Source organism: Limulus polyphemus, unplaced genomic scaffold (genome assembly GCF_000517525.1).
Source record: "Limulus polyphemus unplaced genomic scaffold, Limulus_polyphemus-2.1.2 Scaffold2974, whole genome shotgun sequence".
Taxonomy (NCBI): Eukaryota; Metazoa; Arthropoda; class Merostomata; order Xiphosura; family Limulidae; genus Limulus; species Limulus polyphemus.
The window spans coordinates 70,761-80,721 of NW_013668584.1; the positions used below are offsets into that span (position 1 = coordinate 70,761).

At 34.2% G+C, this 9,961-nt stretch overlaps 1 protein-coding gene across 2 annotated transcripts in view; it reads right to left on the reverse strand.

Annotated features, from left to right (window-relative positions):
• LOC106468348 (LIX1-like protein) overlaps window positions 1-9,961 on the reverse strand; it is a 75,290-nt gene that overhangs the window by 16,421 nt on the left and 48,908 nt on the right. For both annotated transcript variants that reach the window (XM_022396680.1, XM_022396681.1), the window contains exon 2: window positions 6,989-7,152. In XM_022396680.1, the coding sequence (XP_022252388.1) occupies window positions 6,989-7,152 (164 nt within the window). The remainder of the gene's footprint in view (window positions 1-6,988; window positions 7,153-9,961) is intronic.

The window sequence follows — 9,961 nt, forward strand, 5'->3', positions numbered from 1 at the left end:
CATGTAGTTGTTTATTCAAACAAATTGTAGGGATTTTGTTCTTATAAACTAGGTATATAAAGCAATGAACAAATAAACATGTGAATAAATGGGCTAGAATATAAAGAAACAGACAGACAGACAAACAGATCAACGGAAAGACAGATATAAACATGTATATGTGGATAGATAGATAAGTATGCGAAAGGATGACACGTGAAATAACAGATGGATAGGAGGGTTGGCTGAAATGACAGATGATCTGGATAATGAACAGATAGTAAACTTAATAAATCATCGTTGACAGCCAAACAGACACATGAGCTGAAAAAGGGATTGCTGAATAAATAGGTAAATTGACGGAAGGCTGGGCGGTATAATAAACTATTAGTTAAATGAACAGGTTTAGATGGATAGAAAGGATGAATATAGTAGCTGATCACGACAGATAGACAGACGAAGAAATAATAGGGAACTAATTATGAACTGATAGAACACGAGGAATGAATAGAAAATTGGACAGTCTAAATAACGAAGGTTCTGGCAGATGAAGAAACAAATTGTATGACGTTTATTCCCGTTGCCAGGGTCTATACACACAGGGTCTAGTTTTACGGATATCAAGTGTTTTATAGCATTTAATCCCTTAATTAATGACTAGAAACCAATGGTGGAGAAGTTTTAAATTTACAAATTTGCCATAGAAGTGCCTGATATTTACTACAATGTATAATATTCCTACATAATACATCCTACATTATTTCAATATCTCTTTAACAATATTAATTCTAATAAGTCATATCTGTTGTTTGATTCTGGTGCAATAAGCAAGAACGCCACCTGTACTTAGAATAATAAATCATACTTTCGGTTCTACGCGAGAAGGTTAAGTTTTTTGTACATTTGCTGTCATGTTAAACTTATACTAAAGTTTTTCTTTATTACTCATTCAAGCCGTCTCCAAGTATTATTAGTCTCAAAGTGGGTTCCTCGTCATCGAATTTGGTTTAATTGCTTGTTCGTTTTAACGCAAAGCTAGACAAGGCAAGTCCGTAAACTTACGGCTGATTCACCAGGGGGCGTTAAGTTTTGTATTTTTGTAATCAGCTACTTAGTAATATCTGGCCTTGTATATTGTGGAGACAAAATATAAGTAGAATTGTTTCACATCAGATATTAGTAGGTTCAGCGACAAAGAGGAGGGAACGGGAAAAAGATGATAATGAAGCATATCTGTTGGTAATTTGATTATCTGTTGGTAATTTAATTATCTCTTGGTAATTTAATTAGTCACTTGATTTCCCACAAATGTAGGGACAAAAAAAAAAACACGACAATTTTCAATTATTTGAAATAATTTAGTTAGCTTTAGTCACTATTCCATTTGCTAATATTTAAATACCAACTCTATCTATTTTAATACACAAAAAGTGATAATGAATTGTACAGTTTAAGAAGTTATGCAAACAAATAAAATGATGAAAATATAGGCTTAGAATTTCTTTAGTGTTTACTACTTTTAAAATAACATAGAAGATGCTAATGTTTTATTAGGAAAACGTTCATAGTTTGAGTTTCACGTTTTCTTTAAAAAAACAAACAAACATAGGAAATATTAGTAACAACATGGACTGCATTATCCTCCATGATGCAGATTTCGAAGCCCTACTGCCAACCTGCACGTGGCGGAAAGATAGACCCAGCATTCACTACAGGTGCGGCTGCATCCTGACTGATTTATTTCTGGAAATATATCACGCTACTATATATAATAAGCTGTGGTCCCGGATTTGGTTTCAGGTGCATTCATGATAGCTGACGGGAAGGCGTGGTCGTGAGTTGCCAAAATATGACAAATTACCATTGGTCACAGTACCTTCGACACCACCTATTTCGACTCTCGACTGCTTACTCTGCTGCCACCAAATCATAGATTGTGGGTGGTTGTCGTTGGTTGGCATGGGGGAACCTCAACGCTAGAAGCTCTACTACTCACTTACCCTGATGAGTTAATAAATACGTAATGCCATCACAGAAACCTGCCACTCGTGTGGTTTTACTTGCGCTATATTACCATGAGTTAAAATCCTTTAATTACAGAAATAATATTATGCTATTGCATACGAGTCTACTTGACTATGATACATTTAGTGTAGTGTTTGTGATGCAGATAAAGACAAGAGTTTTCCAAACAGGATTTCAGTGCGACGCAAGCATAGGAAATCACCATCAAATCGTGTTTAAATTACTCTTGACCATCATATAACTTCCAAAAAGTATTCCCTGTTTTCACATTTCACATAACATGTTCATACCACTTAACGGCAAAGATAACAAAAAATACTCTTATCTTTGTAACTATCAACCTTTGAGTGTTGCACATTTTAGTTTATATTTCTCGATGACACCCAAAATTACCTAGAAAAAAATATATGACATCTTTACAAGTAACTAATTTCGTGGCTTTTACTTGTTTGTTTGTTGTTAAGCGCAAAACTACATAATAGACCATCTGTGCTCTGCCCAACCGCGGACATCGAAACGTAATAAGCTCCCAAATATACCGCCGAGCCACAGAAAGTTTCGTGGCTTTGAGGACAAAGCGTCGTGTCCGAGTTGTACATATAAAGCATCCTTCATGTGGCGTATTAAACTCTTGTCAATGACGTTTAATGGTAGTCCCTGGTAGTCAAGTTTATTAGAAACATTTCTGCAAGAAAACGTTACCTGCTTTGCTTTATGTTTGTCAGGCACTAAATGGTTTATAAAGTATTAGTCTATTGACATTAAATAATATATTATATCTCTGAGGTTTGTGGACAATCAACTAACAGTTATTTTAAAATATAAAATGGATAATGGCGTAGGCAGGAGGGTGGGTGACTCTCTTAAATTGCACCAATTTACCTACAAAATATATTTTATAAAGATGTAAAAACTGCCTCAAATACCATCAAAATGCACTATTTTCAGCGTCCATCACTCATTTCCCTTTCCCTCCAAAAGTAGCATTCCTTTATAGATTTCTGCCTACGCCCCTGTAGTTAATCTTTAAAACAATTTAGAGAGCGGTTTAAGAACATTAATTTCGGAAGAAGACTGTATTTTTAGGGATTCTTCTTGGAATACAGCAAACAGCAAATTTAATATACAAAAATAAAAGCTGGTCTGGCAGAATGGAAGGTGCAGTGGATAATGTTTGCGAAAATATTGAACTGACCATACAAAATATGTATTAATTATGCGAGGAGCGGCTCTTCAGAGCAGAATAATTCTCACGCTGCGTTACTTCCAAGGACGAAACAACAATAAAATTTCATTGCTTTAACGCCGTAGATAGTTACAAAATCTATTACAGCCTTATACGGCGGAAGAAAATGCCTCCTCTTTGTACGTAAGTATAATACGTAGTTAAAATAATCTACCGACAGTATATCTTTATTATCATATGTACTAACCAAAGAACTAAACAGAATTTATGCTTTACTTACGTAGCAATTCGGGTGAAGATAAAGCACATTGACCACACAAGTTAAACAAAGCAAAAACTATATGCGTGTAACGTTTCGGTGAGAAAATCAAAGTGTTGTGTTTGGTCATAATTGGCGATGTTAATAATAGCCTGTGTACTGAAAACGCGTTTTTAATTGACCTCGAGTGCCCTATACAAACATCAGTATGACAAATAAAATAGTGTTAAAAATTCTTAAAACTTGCTTGATTCGAAACATGTTCAGTGGCTCAAATTAAACTACAAATTTAAATAGATTGTCTCTTCGAATCGGATTACATTCCATGACCTATTAGAAGCTGATTTTTTGTAGAAGAGGGAATTTATATCATTACCAAGATAAAAATATTAGCACAATCACCACTAAAATACACTAAATACACTAAAATGCAAAGAAAAGTAATGGAGATGATATACATATGTATATATATATATATATATATATATATATATACTTACTACTTAACAGACGAAATAATTAAAACTTTGGCACACTTTTATTCGAGGGTAAACTTGAAGTTCATTATGAATAACACCAAACATGCTCGCCCTTTCAGCCGTGGGGGCGTTATAATGTTACGGTCAATCCCACTATCCATTGGCAAAAGAGTAGCCCAAGAGTTGGCGGTGGTGGTGATGACTAACTGTTTTCCCTCTAGTCTTACACTACTACATTAGGGACGGCTAGCGCAGATAGCCCTCGTGTAGCTTTGCGCGAAATCCAGAACAAACAAACAACCATTATGAATAATAAACATTCACACACATCTGTGTTTTTCAAAATAAGTTTTTGAAAGAATATTCATAGACCATTCATAGAAAAACAAATTATAATTTAATAATTAAAATATATTCAAATGGCAAAAGTTCGTTATAAAAATATTTATAAAATATTTGAGACATATTAAAGTGTATTTAACGAACCAAAGTAATTTTATTTTATTTTTGCACAAAAGCTACTTTTACATGAGTTTGCCATACAAAACAGCAGTAGGTGGATTCTGAGGGTTTACAGTTATCACTGATATTCAAAATGCACAGATTATTAAATTATTTCCTCCCAATATCAAAGAAGAATAACTTCTAAAACTAAACATTTTCATTGGAGCATGTTTGATGCTAGTTGTAAAAATATAGTGTTTAATGGCATGTTTAGTTTAATTAAAGAGTATTTCGCCTCCCCACCCCCCAAACAAGATACTTTAATCTGCTTAATACAAGAGTTCTACTACAGTGTAATTAAGATATCAAATTGGTAATACAAAAACAAGATCACTTCCCCTGATGATGGTTAAAATTTTAACTAATGGTTGAATATTCGTGAAAAATATGTGGAGGGATTTTGATGAACGAGCAGCTAGATGCGTTAATTCGTTAATATGAGGTTTTTTTTTTTTTTGGTTTTGATGCTCTTTGATAAAAATGTTAAGAACCCTATTTGTTATGTGGTATCACACACCTTTGCAGAGTTTATTGAGTTTGGTTTGAAATGAATTTCGCGCAAAGCTTCACGAGGGCTATCTGCGCTAGCCGCCCCTAATTTTGCAGTGTAAGACAAGAGGGAAGGCAGCTAGTCATCACCACCCACAGCCAACTCTTGGGCTACTATTTTACCAACGAATAATGGGATTGACCGTCACATTATAACGCCCCACGGCTGAAAGGGCGAGCATGTTCGGTGTGACGGGGATTCAAACCCGTGACCCTCAGATTGAGAGTCGAGCGTCCTAACCACCTGGCCATGCCAGGCCTCAGCAGATAATACACTGATAACCTTGATGCTGTATCAACACTTTAAAATCAAACACTATATTTTTTAAAAAGAAAAAACATATCTAGGCCATTCACTGTAGTATAAAAGTTTTATAAAAACAATACATCTTCTAAAATAGCAAAACAGGTAAATCTGAGATTAAAGGTGAAAACAAATTTTTATCTGGAAATGAAGAATAAAATATCAATTTCAAGATTTAGGAAAATGTCCTTTATTTAGGTAAAGTAATGTGTAAAATCCCATAAAGCACCTATCATCTTAGTAGATTTAGGGAAATGTCCTTTATTTTGGTCTTGGTAAAGAGAGAGCATGAATACTGTTTAAATGGGCTGCATGCTTGTTGTTTCTTTGATGTTAAACGTTGGTGGTATGAAAAACTGTAAACTGTGGGGATGATAGGTGCTTTATGGGATTTTACACATTACTCTACCTAAATAAAGGACATTTCCCTAAATCTTGAAAGATGATAGGTGCTTTTTGGGATTTTACACATTACTCTACCTAAATAAAGGACATTTCCCTAAATCCTGTAAGATGATAGATGCTATTTGGGATTTTACACATCACATAACCTTTTCCACAACCCAGAATCGTTAATTGTATGGTCATATGAAAACATAAACAAAACGTCTCACCTATAAGCGAATAAACCTTGAAACGTGAACCTCTTACAATCTTAGTTAATCTACAGCTTTATATCTTTTTGCATCGAGGATGTAACATGAATAACAATAAAGATGGTTCTTCAGAATCGCTTGCATTTTCTTACATACCGTATCAGCTCATAGACGTCAGAATTACATACTGTATATTTTCCTAACATCACCCTTCATTATCCATATTGTTATATGTGTTAAACAGAAAACAATAGATTTACGCACAACGACAGTTGTTGTGAGGGTTAAAGCATCAGATCATTTTAGTCCACATTAATATTTAAGCCCCTAAACAATAATCTACAGGCCTCATATCTGCTGCCTACGAAATCTATGTCCTAGCTTACCGTTATATTCTGCATCATGAATTCCTTGTTGAAAGTTGAGTTCTTCGCGTTTATCGTAAGTACTTAATATTCTTTTGAATTATATGTTTTAAATAATACGTGGAGGTATTGGTGTGAAGTATGACAAACGACGTACGATCTCAAAAACAACACATGTCGACATATGGAGAAGAAACTATCAACAGTGTATTCTAGTCATTATTGGCTGAGTTTTATTGCCAATTAATTTACTACGTTATCAATTTGTTATATAGAATTGGATTGATATATTATATGCTATATTTAATTTCTGCTTTATGCACTTAGCGTACGATACCTTTGATAAGAAGTTATTAACAATAAACGCCAACATTTTGATGAGCATGTGAGACATCAGAGACAGTAACGACTGGTTGAAACAGCTACTGTTCTTGTGACAAAGGAAGACAGACTCCTGCAGAGCACCGCAGATCTAATGTACAAACTTTATTGTCAAATTAAAACGGTATTGTACATGTTTACATTCCAATTTTTTTAAATTCTGTTTCAAGTTTCTGGTGGAATATTACAACATTACATAAAACATCTAGCATTGTTTATTCTAGTAGAAAGTTATATAACGACGTCATTTCAAAATTTCTAATTATCACTCTGTGATAACCATAGGTATATATATATATATTATTAGAAATATCTAACAAAGCATTCACCTTATTTGTAGAATTGGTAGCAAATCTCATACCTGAAAGCTGCCGAAACAGCTACCACCAGGAAGCGTGACATAGCACACATAGGGAGGACTGGATGATGGCACAGATTCATATATAACGAGGGCTCCGTTCTTCAAGTCCGCCCCTCGAGCTAGTTTCATCTGCCAAAATTCCTGCAAGGCTTCTACCACATTCACTGAAAGAACAATATCATTCTCAGAAAACAAATCGGAGTAGAAAGCATGTTTATGTTGGAGCAGAGGAAAGTAATCCCTGCAATCAAACTAATATAAACTAAGTTTCCCAGTAAAACCTTAGTCGGTCACTTCCATAGAAAAAAAAAAAACACAACTAAAACTTATACATCGCAATCAGTTTTGCTGTGATTTTAACTGTCATTCTCCAGTAATTTAAGTCTTGTAGAGTGAGTAGCTGAGAAAAGTTTTAACGATTATTATTCCGAATATTTTGGATAATATAGATGCCTTTTGATTGCTATAAAACAGTATGAGTAACAACAACAAGTCCAGTGTTTGGAAAATTGATAATAATGGAATTCATGGACTCAAAAGTGGGGTTTCTCGCCTCAAGAAGTCGTAAGTTTTACACTAAACTTAAGATTTCTTGATGACAGAGAGGGTGTGACCGGAAGTGGTGTCGTGGACTGTAACGAACTGATGACACTCCAAAATTGTTTTAAAATAACTTACTCAAATTCTGCATACCAAAACGATTTTTGATAAAGAAATACAAGTATAGCAATTCAGCAATTATATATATATATATATATTAAAAAGATCAACTAAAATGAATATTCCCGTGTTACCTCTAAAGTCTCAAGCGTGAATCAATGCTTGAAAAAAGTGTGTTAGAGTCATTAGAAAGTACCTTACTACCAACTCACTGAAACTACTGTTCTTCTATTATTAAAAATAAGGTCCCACAAAAAGAACTGAAGCTACCACAAAATATGAAACACATTGAGTTTATGCATAGCCTAAATAATACAATAAAATGAACACAAAATGGACAGTAATTAAAATGATGCAGTAACATAAGAGTTAATTGTTTTATAGTACCCAGTTTTTCTTTTACCAGCACCTAATCAGATATCGGATCTTTTAAGACCTGTCAAGAAAGGGGCACGAACAAGAAAGTCCCTTGTTTTACGATAACTAAGAAGTAGTCCAACCCAACGAAACTCCATAAAGTCAACAGGTGAGGACAATAAATAAAGCTGGCACAGCAGGTCTCAGCAACACCGGTGAATTGCGTTACAACGGACATTGGACTTTTATGACAGCAAGGCTCATTTTGTAGATCTAAATGGCTTTAATAAGAATGGTTGGTTGGGAAACAATTACCTCACTTGTCCCCCTGTTGGCATCTTGTTATTGTTGGGGACCGTCATAGAAAGTAAATCAGGACTATTGAAAACAAAAATATTCAACGTATGTAAAATAAATGCGAAATAAAGTTTACGAATCAAGTATAGTAACCATACACGTATGTAGTAAGCGAGAGGAAATGTAAGTTTTATCCTATCAGTATATATACTATTTATATTGAATTGAAATATAACACATTTCCAGACAGGGTAATATGACGAATGAACTAAAAAATACATAATTAGTGACTCGTTAATAATTAAGCCTAGATTATCGTATACCATGCTTACTGTCATTGACAATGACTACAAACATATTTCTATATCTGCCATAGTAATGTTGACTTCTATCTGTAGGACAGTAACTTGGATCCTAAAGCTACATAGAAGTCCAAATTAAGTCATTGTGGCATATTTCATCTTCTAAGACATTGAAATCGTAACTTGGATAAGGATACTATTACCATTGTCTTAAATAATATACCAGTAATACATGATAAAATTGTTTCGTGGTAATCTGTTGAATTACTTGAAACTTAGGAATATTCAACTTCCTTGAAGAAGATGTGACTGATTCAAACCGCAAAAAGATCGAACAACGTTTAGTTCAATTGTGCCTTAGTTCTTTAAACAAGAACAAGAAAAATAATTGAGTGTACAACAACTAAATTTAAGAAACATGAAGGGAAGATATTACAAAACAATAACAACTGTAGAACTCTGAAAAACAAAAACAATGTCCACTTTTTCAAAGTACAGCTGTAGTATTTCAAACATAGCCGTTATCGAAGTGAAGAAATCGTCCTAAAAATAATAGCTCATTTTAAGTATTCAGACAGTTCAGCTTGTTTTTTTCCTTCCTGCATAGACCATTTTCATTGGACAATAAAAAAATGCATGCTGTCTTTCTTGAAGAGACGTATGAATTGGTAAATGTTATGTTGTAATCTCTGATTGTGACTATCACCAGTGTGAGAATGTTGAAATTTATTGTTAGTTTTAACCAACTCATTAATTAGGCATGTGAACCATGTTTTAGCAGAATCGGGCAGCGTGTTGGTAGCCCAAAGAAAACCCAGGAAATTCATGTTTGCGTTCGAAACAGCAAACCTGCCCATGTAAACTAGAGTGACAGAGAGCGCTCCGGCTAGGGCGTGACGGGTGTGTGTGTGTGTTACCCTCCAACTACTAAACTATCAATACTGCCTCCTCTCATTGTCTCAGGGCAGTGACACAACTTGAATCGACCAAGTCTGTTTGATATTTTTGGAATCTTCAGTCCGAATACTAAAATACTATAACAATTTAAGCGTAACGCAGTCATTTACAAACGATGTTTATGTATTCTAGTTATTTCAATGTGAATTACCACAAATAAATTAAAATCTCAGCCAAAAAACTTCCACCCAGTCTCTATCAAATACCAAAAGAAGTATTAATATGATGAAACAAAACAAGAATTATCAATTAGTATTATCTTCCAAATGCAATAAAGTATCAGTCGTGACTAACCAAAATCCCTGACTACCTCAGCTATCATTAAGCTTGTGTTTGAAATATTTTCTCATAATAGGATAAAGATGAGTTCATTAACACGCACAAAAAAAAACCTAGTTTG